We start from the raw sequence: 17218 nt of genomic DNA, 5'->3' as shown, positions 1-17218 counted from the left end.
GAGCATGGGTAAAAATACACAGTGGATTCATTATTATGAAAACAAGCTCTGAGAGGATGGAAGTGTAGTTGAGCTGCTGCTGTTCTGTGTCATTCTGAATGTTTACAGATCAGGATTTAGCCGCAGGAGAGCCGATGGTGCTGGATCCCCATTAGGTTGGAAAGAGGTGGATGGAAGGAGACGAGTATTCCTTAAATCCACACACTTTTCATTAAAACAAAATTAGATCACACTATTTTATGTTCTATTTGATCATTTCACATGCCCACACTGAAGATCTTTTAATCAAATTACCAAAAAAAGTATTTGATATAGAAGCTGGAGAGGATGGACATAAAAGACTTTCAAAACTGAATTCATTTCCAACTTTTTAAAACAGATTTATTTAATCATTTAAAAGCATAAATGGGTTTTTCTTTTTTCAAATATTTTACATTCGTTGAAATTCTGACTGCAAAATATACATCAAATGCTTTTATACGGTCATGGTCATACTTTTGAGTTAGTGGCTTTAGAGGCAGGGCTATCAATGTCACTTTCTTTTGTTTCATCTGAATGTAGCTCTAATAGAATTTAAAGTTACATAAATGAAATTCACAGTTAGGTAAAGGGACCTTCAGTAAAAAGAGGTAATCTGAACAGTGAATTATCAAATATATCTGTGGCATTGCTTCCGTTATGACTATGAACTCATTCCAGGTAATATTGTCTGAAACTGTGACTATCTTGACAGAAGGGCACGAGACTTGAACTAAGGAAACCACAGCTTCTTGTGGTGAAAGCGACCCCTTTGGAAGTTACTGCTGTGGTTAGCCACGAGAGAGAAAGCTGACCCTACTATTTATGATCCCATTTGTTCAGTGTTGATAGCCTTCCAATTTATTCATTACTGATGTAACCTATAGAGTACTTCATTCTTTTAACTGAACATGCAAAATTAGATTATAGGAAGGCTTATATTTCCAATAATACATTCAATTAATATTTTAAGTTGAGCTCTTTCCTTTCAGTTATTTATTTGAAATGTTCTAGGAAACAGAAAATTTCTAAAACCGATACCACAGGTTTGAATATAGTTTGTATTATATCTCAGATGGACGGGTGCCTTTAACTTTAAACATCAAATTAAACAAAGGGTACCATTTCAGATTTTTTTTATTTGATTTGAGGGTTTTCAACAACTCACTTTTAGGCAAAGAAAAAGGATAGTAATTTAGTAATATTACATGTTTTAGTTTTACAGAAAAGAAAGAACATGTTGGACAGGACCTAAGTAATGAACTATGTGTACACGTTGTGTTACAAAAATTGGGCTTAACTGTGGCAATGAGGGAGCGGGTAAAGGGTACGGGAATATCACATCGATACATATACTCATCCTGCTGTTTTACAAAGACCCCACCTCGTTCCCTCCCACCCATACAATACCAACAATGATAACAGAAATGATACTTGGAGTAAAAAACAGCAAATAATCAATATATAATAAAATATAATACGAATTGTTCAGTACACTCCGGTTATTTCTGTTGTCCTTTTTCGAATCCTGAACACATGAAAAGTTGGTTTTCTGTCCACGCCTCTTTACAAACATGACAAAAGTAGTGTACATTAAAAACAAGGTCACCAATACTTTTCCTTTTTCAGTCACTTTAGCACAGGGGTGTCAAACTCAAGGCCCGGGGGCCAAATCCGGCCCGCGACTTCATTTTACGCAAGAGCTTTCAAAGAATATAATATGTTTATTATACGGTTACTTGCCACTTTACAGAAGCACATTGCCAATAAACAACATGTCCCACAATGCATCTCATTTTGTGACATGCGCACTGAAGAGACTTGCAATTATTTGCCCTGGACTTTCGCCTTCAGACGTAGTTAATTATGAAGTTATTACCCTATCCGATAATAATCAAATGCAGAGGCATTAATGTCATATAATACATTATTTTATATATTTATATCGTCTTAAAGTTACAACCGGCCCTTTGAGTGCAACCATAATGCTAATGTGGCCCGCGATGAAATTGAGTTTGACACCCTTTAGCACATCAAACTGCCTTTTCGTGACAGATTAGACCCTTTACTTTTCTTTCTTAAAAGATTAATTTAGCTTAAAGGGCAGATCTCAGTATAAAAAGTGGGAGACTCTCCACTAGGGGGGGGGGACACACACAAATAAACATACAGAGCAAGAGACCCAGACTATACGGATTAACTGTGAATAATGTGAAAACAACTTGAAAAAATAAACAGGTACTAAAAAGGTACCTCACTTCTACAATCCGCATCCAATCCATATTATGCACAAACACTGCTAATAGGAGGAATAAAATAAAACATGATGATGAAACTGGATTATGCGTTTTTTCAAACAGGTGCTACTAAACTGTGTGTAGAGTTCCTCCACCCTGCAGAAGGGTGATGAGGGTGATTTAGGGCCTTTTGAAGTCCACTCATTTCCAACCCCCTCTGCTGCAGTGAGTCAGGATTGTATACAGATTTATCAGGGTGCATTGTGGGGGTATTACGGTAGTTACACTAAACCTTCCCCACTTGTTCTGTTAAAAAAACGTGCTAGCTCTTGCTTGCTTCTTGGGTTATCTAAAAAAAATAAAACATCAAAACAATCTAGTCTAGAAAACAGTCTTTTTTTTTTTTTTGTCTACTGGCTGTACTCAGTCAGTACTGTTGATCTCTCGGGCTGGACCAGAACCGGCAGCGCTAGCGGGGCCGGCGAATGGTTGCTTTCTGAAGGCGGGGACTTCATCTTCATCAGTTCCCAGCCCCTGCTGATGGGCGGCCCCCGGCAGCAGAAGTCGTGGCGGGCCAGGAGCAGCGAGTTCCAGAAGTGGTGTCGACATTTGCAGCATTGGAACGCGGCTTGCTTCAGATGCTTGCCCCGGTGTTTCAAGGCTTTGTGTAGTGAGCTGCTGCGCCTGCCACAAACCTGGCAGCGCAGGCGGGCGCTGCGGCCTGAGGTCCTCGGCGGATGCCTGACGGCGCGATGGACCAGCAGAGCACCCGGCAGGGCGTAGGTGGCGCTGGGGCAGATTGGGCAGGGGAAGCGCTTAATGGGGATTTCCATGGAGGAGAGGCCGGTGACTGTGACGGCGCCTCCGCTCCACGACTTTGCCTTCACCACGCAGCCCTTTACCCTCAGCTGCGCCAGGATCTTTTTCTTCTTGAGCGCCTCCTGCAGTCTGCCCCTCTTTTTCCTTAGAAGCATCAGCTTCTTGCGGGTGTCGTTACTCAGAGGAACACCCACCAGCTTTCCGTCTCTCATTATGCTGTGGATCAGAACTTGCGGTTTTTTTGTTTTTTGTTTTTTTGTTTGACCAAGCCGCTTTTGGATGTTTTTCGAGCGGTAGTGAAAAGGGTGTTGTTGTTGTTGCTGCTGCTGCTGCCCAGGAGCCCCTTGTTGCATGTGTGAAGACCCGGCGTAGTTAGAACCTGACCCTGAGTCGTAGAAGACCGGGGCGTATCCCGAGGGTTGGGACTGGTTGACCCGTTGGCCGTTGCGGTCGATGCCGTGCTGAGACAGCTTGTGGCGCACTAAGCTGTTGGAGTAGGCGAAGGCTTTACCGCACACTTCACATCGAAAGGACTTCTCCAGCCCGACCCCTCCCCCGTGAACAGTCTGTTGATGTGCCGTCAGGTGGAAGTAGTGGCGGAATGATTTCCAGCACACTGTACAGGTGTAAAGCCTCTGAGAGGGGGTGCCAGATGTGGGAGACTTTTCTCCTTGGGAGCAGGATGAGAAGTAGTCAGAGTTTCCTGAGGGGCCGACCTGACTGATGGCGGCGGCTGCAGCAGCAGCAGCAGCAGCGGCAGCAGCACCTTTGACCCGCCTCCCCTGGCTGTCGATCTCGCCTTTCCTGTGCAGCTTCCCGTGTCTCACCAGGCTCTGTGCATAGGCAAACATCTTCCCGCACAGATTGCATTTGTAGTTCTTTTGACCCGAGTGCACGGTCAGATGCTTGGTGAGGTGGAAAGGCTCGCGGAACATTTTGCCGCACACGTCGCAGGCGTGAGGTTTCTCGCCCGTGTGAACGCGGGTGTGGCGCCGCAGCGTCTCCGCCCTCCTGAAGCGTTTGCAACAGACCTGGCAGCTGTACGGCCGCTCTGACCCATCTCCTGGAGGGGCGGGGCTTCTTCTCCTCCTGACGATGTTGTTTGGGTCTCTCTTCTCTCGGGGCTTTCTTGGCCTCCGGGGCTTTGTGTGGGGCTGGCTAGGGTGGGTCAAAGGCAATGTGGCACCGTTGAGGCTGGACGTAGAAGACGGTCCGCTGAGGTTACCAAACCCCAACCCCCCCAGGAGGCCTCCAATGATATCCCTCCTCTCTCCGTCCCGACCTTCAGCGTTTAAATCACAGGAAGCAGCAGCTGCAGCAGCGATGGCCGACATCGCACTGCTGGTGACTTCATCCTCCGAATCATCCAATAGGGAGGAGAGGGGGAGGTGTGGCTGCGGCTGTTGCTGCTGCGGTGGCTGTTGGTGGTGGTGGTGCTGCTGCTGCTGCTGTGGCTGTGGGTGGGGGTGCAGAGTTGGGGCTAATGGGGCCTTACGCAAAGTTTGGTTGTTCATTTCACTGGCTAGACTCTCTGGGGAGTACAGGGACGCTGGTTGTGATCGCCTGTAATCGTCCACCCCGCTATAGGGCAAGTGATTCTGGTAGCGGTTTCTGGAAAAATCTGTTGCATACTTGTCATTGGCCATTGCTGCCCCATCGTTTGGGAGTCCCACCCTGTTTCCACTGCTTCCGATTTTACTGCTGCTGCTCGGGTTGGATGATACGCTCCCTTCGCTGCTGGCGCGGTTTTTTGAACTCCGAGGAGGTTTGCCACAGGCCCCTGAAGCAGCGTGGTTGAGAAGAGAGGTGCTCTCCCGGAAGCAGCGCCCGCAGGCCGGGCAGCGGAAAGGCTTATCGTCGTGAATCTTCTCGTGTCTCGTAAGAGACTCTCGCCGGTTGAAAGACTTTTGGCAGATGTTGCAGGCAAAAGGCCGGTTTTCTGAGTGGGTGACGCTATGTTGGATGAGGTGACCCCTCTTTTTAAATTTCTTTCCACACTGACCACAGCAGAATACCCTTTCTGGGCTTGGGGAGTTACAGTCAGACTTCCTGCTTTGGCTTTCTGGTGTCAAGCCGTGGCTGCGGAGATGCCTTCGCAGGCTGGAGAGGTGGGTGAAGGTTTTACCACATTCACCACAGTGGTAGAGGGGTTCTGGCTCCGGCTGGCCGGATGAACTGTTACTGTCCTGGGATTTGGACAACTGTTGGTTACCGTTGGCTACAAGCACAGAGGTGGAATTAGAAGGAGGGGCCGAGGATGAGGAGGAGACGCTGGAGGATGACTGCTGTCGCTGTGAGGATGATGAGTGGTGAGAGGAATGCTGTGGCTCGCTTCCGATGTCACTTATCCCAACACCCCCAGATTCTCCTCCCACGTGGTCTGCTGAGGAGCTCTGACTGTGCCCACTCGAGCTGCTGTGGCAGTTACTGACACTGCTGCTGTGAGTTGTCTGGATGCTAGTCTCTGATTTCCTCTGGGGGAGGTAGCCCGCCATTGCTTTCTTTCTCCTGCTTCCTCCGCTTGAAGCAGATGAAGACGAGCTGTCTCCTGTCTTTGCATCGTCTTTAGAGAGGGACAGGTGCAGGGGCAGGGGGAGGGAAAGGCCAGCCTCTTGCTGCATTAGCGATGCTATCTGGTTAGAGGAGAGGACTGGAATGCCTTGGAAATCAAAGCCACCCAGAGGGGCAGGCTGGGGCGCCGGGTGGAGAGGGTGAGGGTGGTGAGTGTGGCTGTGGGGATGAGATAAGGCGTGAGAGCTCAGCTGCTGTTGCTGCTGCTGTGGAGCTGAGTGGCCGTGGCTGTGTGCGGAGTGGAGGGAAGGGGGAGGAGCCAGGCCAGAGTTGGAGTCGATGGGCCCTTGGCTGAGACCCAAACCCAAGTGGTTGTGAGTGCCTTGCTGCACGAGGAACTGCTCCAGGCTGCTGTTGGTGGGGACGCCAGAAAGGAAGTACTGGTTGGCAGCCAGCATGCAGCTGAACTGCTGGTGGAGGCTGCGGGGGTCGGACTGGCCCACTAAGGGGACCGCAGTGCTGCCGGAGGGGTTGTTGGCTGAGGAGGTGGAGGAAGAGGGCGAGGAAGTGGGGAGACCAGCAGAGGGCTGGGGGACAGAGAGGCCTGGATGCAGCGGTGGAGGCGGGGGTGCGGGAGTGACAATCCCACCGCTGCTGCCGCTACCAAAGTCAAAGCGTCCCATCCCAGAGTGGAGCTGCTCCTGAGCCAGCGCAGCCTCGGCCGGGTGGAATGGCCGCAGGAACTGGGGGTATCCCGAGCTCCCGCTCCCACTGCTCATTTTACTGGACTTTCTGGAGCTGTGAGAGGAAGACGACTGGCTCTGATGAGAGATTGATGAGGGGGGGGCGCTCATTTTGGCAAATAACGAGGAGGAGTCTGCGAAGGCATTACTCCGAGAACTCTGGAGGGGTCCTAGGCCCAGGCCGGAGAGCAGGCTTCCTGAGCCGTCAACGGAGGGCTGGTGCTGCTGCTGGAGCTGCTGCTGGTGCTGCAGCTGGACCTGCTGCTGGTGGCTTAGCTGCCGCTCTAATCCCAGGCCTTTAAACTGGTGGGCCTGGTGTCCGCTCAGCATCTCTAAAATGTCCATGGGGTACTTGCTGAATTGGAACATCTTCCAATCCGTGAGGTGCAAAGTGCTGCTTGCACTAAGCCTTTAATGCTAGAAACAGCTGGGACAAGTTGGGATATTCAGAGGTAGTCCTGACCCCAAACTTCCAACAAACCGCTATAATCCAACGAAAGCCGATTTTTTTTGTATCACTATTAGTTTTTCATTCAAGCGGGAAGCCTGCAAGTGCTTCTGGGAGATTTAATAAAAAAGGGTCATAAATATGCATTAAGCTAAATCATACTAAAAACAGAGTCTGTAGTGTTTCTTCAAAGTGTTCCATAATATTTAGAAAATCAGGTCAGCAGTTACATGGAAAGGAGTGTGCTATTTCAGCAGAGGGAGAACCATTGGTTGTTGCCTTCTGTCCCCTCATGGAGTTCTTGAGGCAACCTAAAGAATGCGAGGGGGACAAGAAACAATAATGTCAGAGATTTAGTGACTTGATACCGAGATAACAAAACACTTTTGGCACAGAGAGTTCAACAACACTATGGTTTTTCTTCCACTCAGAGCCTAAACAACCTGAGTGCTGAATGTCTCAAAGGGAACCAAAACAAACAACTAAAATGTGTCTTTAGGGTGATTTACTAAATCTGTCCAGGCACTACAGATTGGCTAACTCTGGCACATTACAGAAATGTTGATTAATGTGCACTGTTAAATATATGAATAAATATATAAAGATTAACATTTATTTATTTGCCTCAGTAATCTTTATTTTACCTTAAAATTACATTTGAACAGTTCATTTATTGAGCCTGCTGAGGAATTATTGAGGATGTATTATTCATTATTGAAAAATGAAAACGTGTTTTTTCTTCAAAGGTGCTTAGTGTAATGCATTTATTTCTTCTGAATCTTAATTTCCCACTAAAGATAAAGTCTAATCAAAAATATTTCTCTAAAAAAAATCTAATTATATCGACAATATCCCGCTCAAACTCAGGGGACAGTTAGGTCACTGCTTATTTGTTCAGAATGAGAGGCCACAACAGTGCAATTATCTTTCTGTAGTAATCTTAGAAAGCATACTGCAATATGTATTGTTTGTACAATTTGGTCAAATGCTAATTGGCTGGCTTTCTAATATCAACCTGCTGTTGTTAACCTATATAACCTGTTGCAACAAGACTGTATTTTTATTTTAAAATAGTTAAAGAACTAAGGATATCACCTTGCACAATGTGTCTTTCTGTCTTTGTTTTAATGTGAAAGGAGTTTTAATCAAATGATTGTTTAAAAATGGCATTTTAGAGACAAAGCAGACAAATAAAATAAGAAATGATCTGAAAAATGTATTATGACATATTCGTTATATCCCTTTAAAGTGCTGAAGTGTAGGATTTGACTGATTTATTTGTAAATCTTCGCACGGTATACACTATTGAGAGCAGTAGATAGAGCCTAGAGAGGGAAATGAAATGAGAGTGTGGCTCAAAATGCCACATGAATCCTGTCCAGCTCCTGCTGGATAACATGGCTGCCAGCTATGACATCTGCTTTACAATTAGAAAAATATGCTTCTTTGTTCCGCTGAAATCCACAACTTGCTGCTTTGTCTTCTGACCAAAACATTAGCCTAGAACAGAAAGCATTTCATCCGCACTTTGCACTTGATTCTGACCTCCTTCTGGCTCGACATGAATGACTCTCCCCTGAGACAGAAACCAGAGAAGCCAAACATCCTTATTGTACCGTCACATCTGCGTACAGTCTGAAGCTTGGCAGAGTGACAGGAAATTCATATACAGCAGCAATATATCAAAATAAATATCTGAAAACCAGAAATAATGCAGATTTCTTTCTGAAGAATATGGAAACCTGCTGTTACTTAAAGCAATGTGTGGCTCTATGTGTGAAATGTATTCAAAAAGCTAAATGCTAATGCTTCAATGTTGATATTTGTTTGAAAGATGATGAACACAAGGCCAAACAACAGCGATATTAATAAGAAAGATGCTCCTGTTATATATCCAGTTCTAAGAAGTTTATTTTCCTTCTGATCATGAGATAATTGTATGAATCAGATTCTCAAGGAAGAAGGAAAGCATCTGGACCAGACAGTAGGGCTTGAGCTAAGAAACGTTCTTTACAAAACAAACACTTGTCCAACTTCAACTAATTGGGAAATGGGCTCTGGTTTCGGACAGAGGGTGAAAAGAGGTGCTGCAGCACAGGCAGATTGAGAAAGATTAAGACCTTTTTGAACATTAAAGCATGAAGACATGTCACATAGAGGAACACAATACAATTATGAAAAAAAAAAAATGGCCCCTTTAAAATCCCATAATGTTGTGGCATTGTGCAGTAACCATGACAATATATTGAGCTATAAGATAAGAAACGTCACTTTATTTAGATTTATGATACATTTATTTTAATCTAAGTAAGAAACATAAGGCAATGGGCAGTCAAACACGCCATCCCCACCACAGAGTTTCAATCTAGATCTCTATCGGGGAACTAGTTCACACATGTTGCGCCAGGTGCTCTTTCAAACAGACAAAAAGGTAATAATCTGGGCATCACATGCTACTGATTGTTTGCCTTTAAAAACACTTCACAAACTCTCAGCGAGCACCCACCCACGATGTACGAGGGATTTCATTCAACAGGTTGACCTTGGATGTGCTCAATGTGAAAACCCTTTGGAAACATTTAGTTGTTGATTGATGCATTTCATCCTAACGGTATGCCATCCATTGCAATGGCTATTTTAAGTCTGTTTGCTGCACTTTGGTTGGTGGGTCAGAGGTGGAAACAAATATATCCAATGTGAAAAATCCTAAGAGAACAGTATAAGCACTCTGTTCAAAACAGACTAAATGCACTCTAAAGTGAACATTTGTGTTAAATTATCTCAGAAAAACATAAGAAACTGCAACATTTGCAACAGGGTGTTTAGCACATAATGCTTTCTACATTTGATATACATAAGGTTCGACATGGCTGAATGTGACCCTGGGCTCAAATCCCCTTAAGAGTGAGCACTCTGCCTCCTGTTACATCACAGGAGCAACAAAAAACGTTCCACCTGAAGGACTCTACCAGAAACATTATTTAAAAAAAATAGAAGTAGAAGTACCGAGTATAAATAAAGTGCCAAGATTATATTTAAGTTAGTTTTAAATCTGATGTGAGGGATGTTGTACACCTGTACATACATATTGATTTTTCCAACATAAAACATTAAGAGGGAAGTAATTTATTAATTATTACCTCATTGAGTTTGTTCCATGATATCAATATAAGATAAAAATGTAGGCTAAAAATGCAATAGCAAAAGTAGTGTATTACTGGGACAATATTATCTTTATAATAAAAAGGGCAAACTATAATTAATATCTACAGTATGAGTGGGTTTATCTGTTGCACATAATTACATTTTCTTCATACTACTTACAATCCCATGGTAATGTGTACATTATTACGCCAGTATGCTATTGAGATATACACAGTAGAATACATAAGTGAACATCCTGTTTTAAGCCGTGTCTAAACCCAAACAAACAGGTAGTATGTGCTGCTGATTCTGCATCAGTGTTTGAAATAAGCATGCTATTACTGCTCAGTATATGCGAGCTGATGCTCCTTTAAGCCCATATTTTGTCATAGGTACTATGAGTTACTTGCGGGGAAAGCACACCGGACAAACTAAAGCTAACATTTAGTTTGAACATTTGGAGTTGTGTGATTTCATGTTGTGTCTATTTTATCGGCTAATCCACAGGTCTGGGGCTCCCTGCTGGACCGCGGCTTTTAGGGGAGACACGGTCGCTTTCTCCGCCGACAAGCGGTGTCTTGAGGCCGACAGCCTGAAACACAGGCACCGATGAAAGAGCAGGTTAGATGGAAAGACATGACTGTTGACACTCATCCACCAGAAACTACTAGCATCCATTAATCACTCCACTAGCTAACGGTAACCAACGCTGCACTGAAGACCATGATATAATGTATAACACATTTATAACATTAGCACATAGGTGTTTTTTATTGAGCTACACTGTGAGTAAAAGCGTTGAACTACAGATACATATAACTAAACTGACATAAAGGAGGTATCGCGTTTCAATAGCTTTGCGCTAGCACTGCTAGCAGACTAGCTGTGCGCTTAGCTTGGCAGCTAGCAAATTAGCCAACATCCCGCTGCTGGAAACAGCTTTTGTTTTTGTTTTCTTACCTTGTAGCATACGATGGCTAGGTGCAAAAACACCTCAGAAACATGGGAGTAAAATTGTGAAAACACCAAGCGAGGAGTGCGCCGTAAGAGCGGTGTCCCTACTGCCAGTCAGCGGGGCCTTTTTCTTCATCCATGGAAAAACACTGTGAAAGGCCTGGCTCTCCATCGGCCCGGGAGGGCTGCTTTTCATTCGCTAACAAAAACTATTTCCGCTGGCCTGGCCCGATATGTCCATTGTTCGCCGCCTCAGTCCTACAGCTCCCCCGGTTTACTGCTCGTCCTCTCCCAAACGGCGCCTTTGTTTTGTTTGCGTCGTATTTTCCCGTCTTTTCTCCTCGGTTGGCTGTTTTCCGCCCCGTGTCAGATTTAGGTGTCCCCCCCTATGGACGACGGCTCCTCCAATGCTGCTAGCTTTAAAATGGTAGTTTCCTGTCTGCATAATGGTTCCGGGTAGAGCCAGGCACAGGTTGCTCTGTCCGGCCGAGACCACTCTGCTGCTGCCTGCTCACATCCACCTCTGCCCTTCAGTTAGCAAAATATGGGTCCAATCCAGCATGATGCTCGTGAATAAATAAAGCGTGTGTACGCTATGTCCGTGTGTGTGCGCGTACGTGCGTGTGAATGCATGTATTGAGTCCAATACAAATATATCCCAATGAATTCTGATACTATGTCATTAGGCTCCTATGTGAAGTGTGTGTTTGTGTGTGTGTTTTCACACTAAGTGTGTGTGAAATGATAATGAGTCAATTAAAGATATCATTACGGCGCGTGCTGCATAACACCACTGTGTGTGTGTGTGTGCGTGTGCGTGTGCGTGTGTGTGTGTGTCATGCATGTGCTGCTGGGCCTATCGTGCCTGATTTGCATTCAATTAAATGTATCATTATAGTACAGTATTTCTGCGCTGCAGTGTGGGTGTGTAAGGATCTGTGCCTGGGCTGTTTAATGTGTGGTAAAATAGTGAAAACAAAATACATTTCCGTTTTGGCTGCACTTCTGAATGTGTGTACCTCCATGTTTTTTTGCAAATGCAGGTGTACAGAGTAATACACCTGTTGATTTTATTTATAATCCATGTAGGGAGAGTAATAATAAGTAATAATGTTTTATCAGTGTTTTATTTGATCCATAAAACACTGCTTAAACCAGGTCTAAGTAAGGTTCAATGGCACGGTTAAAAGCCATACAAGTATTGATTGATTAATTGGATTTTTTTGTGTGAATGTAAGTTGGACTTTGTTATTCTCAACCTATCCCAAGTACATTAACAATCAATACAATCATACAATACATATTGACATTCATATCATAAATATCTAAACTAATTATAAAGTATTTTGATGTTGTGAGTCGACAGCAGTGAATCTGAGCCCACCTTAATAATGTTTGTCTTCTGTAATTTCCTCCTTTCCTTAAGTTAACAAACCTAATGAGTTTAATAATTTGTGCCTAATTGGGGGGAGTGGTCGGTGGAGATGTGTTTTCCCCTGTGCAGCCTCAAATTGCTCCCTTGGGTCTAAACACAGGGAGGCTGAGCTGATTTCAGAAACACAATAGTTGGTATCACACACACTCATGCTTCCTTATTTTCACACTCAGATTCCCAAAAAACCACCGCTTGATTTTATTGTTTGATATTTTGAACATCAATGCTTTCTTTTTATTTTATGTTACTTTGTGTCCAGACATGATTTAAAACCTTCAGCTACTTTGTTCAATAACATTTAAATAAACTGTGAATTAAAGTCTACATTTCCCAATCATTTTGGTTTCTGTACCCAAGTGTTGTCCCAACACTATAATTAAATTAAAATAGAAAAATAAAATAAATTAGACTTATACAGTGAGGTATGATTTTCTGTAACAATAAATATACAAACAAATATTTATACAAATAATAGATAACAGCAGCTTTGCAAAACATGCTGTTACACTCTGAAATAGTGCTTTTATTATGTATTAAACAATTGATGATTCTCTCTAAAATGTCAAAAATAGCCTTAAAATACTTTGTATTACCTTTAAAACCTCCAAATGTGTGCCTGAAAGCTAAAGAGGCAAATTGCAGCAAATATAACAGAAAACAAGGTTTAGTGGGATATTTTTTTATTGTTATTATCAATTAAACAGTATGGTTCCTATAAACTCAAGAATTGATCACTGTTAACAAAAGGGTTGCACATCTGTGAGACCTTTGTTTGGATATTCTTGGAAATAGACATATAAGGGTATGTAATAAATAAATGTATCATACAATTTGAGGTATGCAGAGTAGCTTTGAGAATACAAATATGCCCATGCCTCCCCCTCCCAGTGGTGAACACACTCACACACAACTGCGCATACACACACACACATACACACACACACACACACACAGGCACACGGTTTAATCATCAGGGGAGCAATTAACTAAACATGGATAACAACATCTGAATCAGAAGGTATGAGGATGAGACATTAAAAATACAACTGAATGTCACGTGTCATTTACATTTCCCCCCCATTTTTTGCCTCTCTTTAAAAGTTAATGAGATGTTTACGTTGTAAAAACCACAGGGCCTTTCCTGTCAGCCAAACGGAATACATTCTCCCCCACGACCCACTTTATCAACAACTCTAACTCGCTCCTAATACTGTATTTCCAGCTCTTGTACCCCGAAAGTTCTGTTAAAATTAGCACAAATGAGCAGCTTGTTCATGGGAAACAAATCACTTTTTGCAGATAAATATTTAGCAGCGACACAAATTCATCAGCCGAGTGACGGCCGTTTCACTTCTAATCAAATACCAAAAACTTGACACAATATAGGCCTTCGATAATTTACAAACATTTTAAAAGTCCTCGCTTTGGTGAACGTAGCTCGACAAGAAAGAAGCTGTGATTGATCAATGTCCCTTTTTTTCTTCCTTTTAGCTAAATGACGACAGGCCTTTTTTCAAATTTCAAGTTGATATGAACACGTAAACTCGGGTCTTTAAATCGTCCTCGTGAGCTGAAGACACGACCCGAACGTTTGGTCAAAAATGAGGTTCTGCATTCCTAAGAAGAAGAAGACACTGAGAGAGTTACACACACGGGCACACAAATGAAAACAGACGCATGTACATTTACACACATACACGCCGTGACATCATAAGTCAGCACTATGACATAAACACTGGCTTTTGACATCGTCATGCGGTTCGTCTTTTCTCTTTTTGATTGCATCAGCTCTTTTTGTTCTGGATAATACGAATGTTGTTTTTTTTTCTTCTTAATTCCACTAAGAAAGTTTGAATATTGAAAATCCAGGATTACACATTGAAATTCACAGAAAAAAAAATAAATTCAAAGAAATCATGATAAGAGCGTTCGTCGTCTGATCAAGGGGGAATCCTTACATGTATGATCATAAACCATCAACATGAGCACGTGACGTGTGTCGTAGGAAAATACTTAAAAATGGCTGGCAAGAAGCGTCGCTCAGTAATCAATCATGTCTGTCTTTATCGAGGGGGAAGCTGAAAACCTTAGACAAGGCCTCATGAGTCCCTTAAAACCCGTAAAGGGGAGATCCAGCCTGGAAGGCAAGAAGGTCCGTCTCACAGCCAGATCAAAATAAAAGTGCAAAATATGACATCATGGCCAACATGTCCTCCCGCGACAGAAAAATGTAATCATGGTCGTGTGTTTTTTACATCGAGTTCATTTGTTTTACAGAAATACCTTGCATGTTTATATATTTTCTTTCTACACAGGAACAAAAAATAATGTGCACAAGCATGCCTGCCGACACGGACAAAATGGAAATGAGAAGCAGACACTGTAAAGAGCACAGACACAAAGATAATTCGGTATAGCCCTTGGTGTGAAGTGTCCATTGTCCCGCTCCGAAACCCATCTGCCCCCCCCCTTCCTTTCATACGAGGAGAGCAGCTCAACTTGCAGGTGACATGTGGTGATCGAAGCCGGTCAGTGGCACAAAGAAACCCTTGAAACTCACAATGAGACGTTTTTAAACAGTGTAAGAGGGTCCGCCACAGTCTGCATGAGGATAGTCAATCTTTGAGAGCGGTCTTATTCCAAAACCGTTTTTTTTTTCATTTAAACTAATCGTTACGCAAAGGGTCACAGAACAATGTTTATTTGATGATATACACCCACTAGAATTCACTGTACAAAGTTAAGCTAAAACCATACTGCAGAGTGGATTTTACTTTGAAGGCCCGGCCATTCTATAAAGTGGTGCAGTAGCAATGTTAATCTGCATGTCTTTGTTAAAAAAACGTGGTGACATAGTGAACACTCGCAGGCCTAGTTGGTGAACTACAGTAGATAACGGGCTAACAAGCAGGGAGAACTAGAGCTAGCTTCCTTTTTTTCTGAGCTGGGTCAATTCAGTCAATTATTTGATTGAAGAGGGTAAAAAAAGGTTTCTGATATCGCCAGGTTTTTGCTAACGGCCAGCTTGTTAGCTCGGCCACAAACAGGACAATAAGACAATTATGTTAATTTGAGCAATTTCACCAAAATCATTTAATTTTGCCAATATATTTTGCTGTTTAAATGCTGCTGTGACCGGGCCTTGAATTAGTGTAGGTCTTTATTTTTTTTTAACCCAAATGATTGGATTTTATGTAGGTTAAATAGAGCCATAAAGGCAGTCTAACGGTTCTTGGTTACATTTTTGTTGCAGAGAATGTTTTCCTTTAATGACAGTCCAATCACAACTAGGGAAGAAAGTTCACATAACCAGCCGAAGGGTTATAAACTGGCCTGCTAAAGGATTGACAAAACCAAGTATACACAAAGTCTTACATGGCTCAGTAACGTTAGTACTATTAATATCATCAGGTTCATTTCATACAAAAGCAACTTGTTTGGTTTTTAAATACTTTTCATAAATACAAAGGACAAGCAACCCGTCTGTCTCCGGCTCAGCGCTCTCCATCATCCGCGGTGGATTCAAAGACAGATGAATCTGTCGGAGCTCGAGGACTCAGAGGACAGTGCAATAAAACTCAAGGACAATTCAACAAATTTCACTCGGCTGGTATCCTTCAATAAAAGTCACAGCGAACACCCGGCAGCCTTTGCGCTGCATTCAGGTGATATTTTTTGCTCTTTTTAGTCGACATTTCTGTCTTCCCTTTTCAAAAGAATGGCTGAATATTCTCTTTTTCAACACACAAGGTGACGAGGGTGAGATAATCAATTGGCTAAACTCAGTGTGAGATTAGTGATGTCATCCACCACTTTTTGTTTTATGAAGGGAAAGGGGGGGGGGGCTATTTGTTCAGCCCTGTGAGGCAGCCAGCTGAGATCAAACCTCTTTCTTCCTGCTCATCTCTCCACTAAAAGCCTCTTCAGCTTCGCCTCTCTACTCTCATCTTCCTCTCTCTGCTCCTCCCTCTTCCTCTCACACTGTCACCTCGTTCTTACTCCCAGTCCGCAGTCCCTGCACTCCTCCGCCTCCGGGGATGTAGTGCAGCTGCTCGATGGTGTTCTGCCTCTTGTTGGCAAAGGCCATCCGCCGGGAGTTGGGGTGGCCACTTCCGCCCCCGCCGTGGGGGTCCCAGCCGCCGTGCATGCCCATCCCCGACATGGGGGCGGAGCTACGGTCACGGTCACGGTCACGTTCCCGGTCCCGCTCGTGGTCGTGGCCCGGTGTGGGGTGGGAGTTCATCTTGATCATGTGGTGGCGCTCCATGGACGGCGTGACGCAGATGTTCTGCTGCGACTGGGCCTTGTGGCTGAGCCGGCCCATGGTGGGCACCATGCCACTCCTCTCACCTCCCCCCCCGACCATCATGCCCATCATCAGCCGGTCCTCCAGACGGTCAGGTGACACCAGAAGCCTCTCGTGGGACCTGGAACAAAAAGCTCCTTCGTTTAAATTATGCTCACAAAACGCCTGGAATAACAGCTTCATTAGGCCTTCAATCAATATTATCATTTATTTATCTTCAACTGATCATTATTATGGTAGCAAGTCTTTTTATTTCTTAAAAACGCATTTTTCCTAAAATAATAATCCCGGACAAACGGTAGATGTAAAAGCTAGATTCTGAAGTTCACACAATGATGCTAAAGCCTGTTGCCGCCAGTGAAGGCTCTCTTTATATCAGTACTAAAGAGTTGTGGCGTCTCACGGTGTTGCATTTCACATTACAAACAGCCAGAGCTAAAGGGGGAATGAAGACGGGGAGAGAATATAGCAAAGGGGCAGCAACCATAGAATACAGCGGGGGAAATCCTAAGAAGCACCTGAAAGAAGATTCTGGAATGGATGCTCCAGATAACAAAGAAACTCAGAGGATGGATTTAAAGTCAGAAAAGAAAGCGATCGGCG

The 17218-nt window shown here is 43.8% G+C and overlaps 2 protein-coding genes across 5 annotated transcripts in view; both read right to left on the bottom strand.

Annotated features, from left to right (window-relative positions):
* Positions 1 to 363: 363 nt before the first annotated feature.
* Positions 364 to 11447, bottom strand: LOC117535291. The gene is made up of 2 exons (XM_034199712.1): positions 10881 to 11447; positions 364 to 7087 (listed from the first exon to the last, which is right to left on the bottom strand). Exon 2 carries the CDS (start codon positions 6695 to 6697, stop codon positions 2666 to 2668), a length of 4032 nt encoding a protein of 1343 aa, XP_034055603.1. The 5' UTR covers positions 6698 to 7087; positions 10881 to 11447; the 3' UTR covers positions 364 to 2665.
* Positions 11448 to 12972: 1525 nt separating this feature from the next.
* Positions 12973 to 17218, bottom strand: part of shisa7b (shisa family member 7) — a 39966-nt gene continuing 35720 nt past the window's right edge. For all 4 annotated transcript variants that reach the window (XM_034199721.1, XM_034199720.1, XM_034199722.1 and 1 more), the window contains one exon: positions 12973 to 16736. In XM_034199721.1, coding sequence (XP_034055612.1) covers positions 16286 to 16736 — 451 coding nt within the window. In that variant the 3' untranslated portion in view covers positions 12973 to 16285. The remainder of the gene's footprint in view (positions 16737 to 17218) is intronic.

Source organism: Gymnodraco acuticeps, unplaced genomic scaffold, assembly GCF_902827175.1.
Source record: "Gymnodraco acuticeps unplaced genomic scaffold, fGymAcu1.1, whole genome shotgun sequence".
In the NCBI taxonomy this organism is placed as follows: domain Eukaryota; kingdom Metazoa; phylum Chordata; class Actinopteri; order Perciformes; family Bathydraconidae; genus Gymnodraco; species Gymnodraco acuticeps.
The sequence above is the reverse complement of the archived record's forward strand: the minus strand, read 5'-3'. Positions and strand labels throughout refer to the sequence as shown.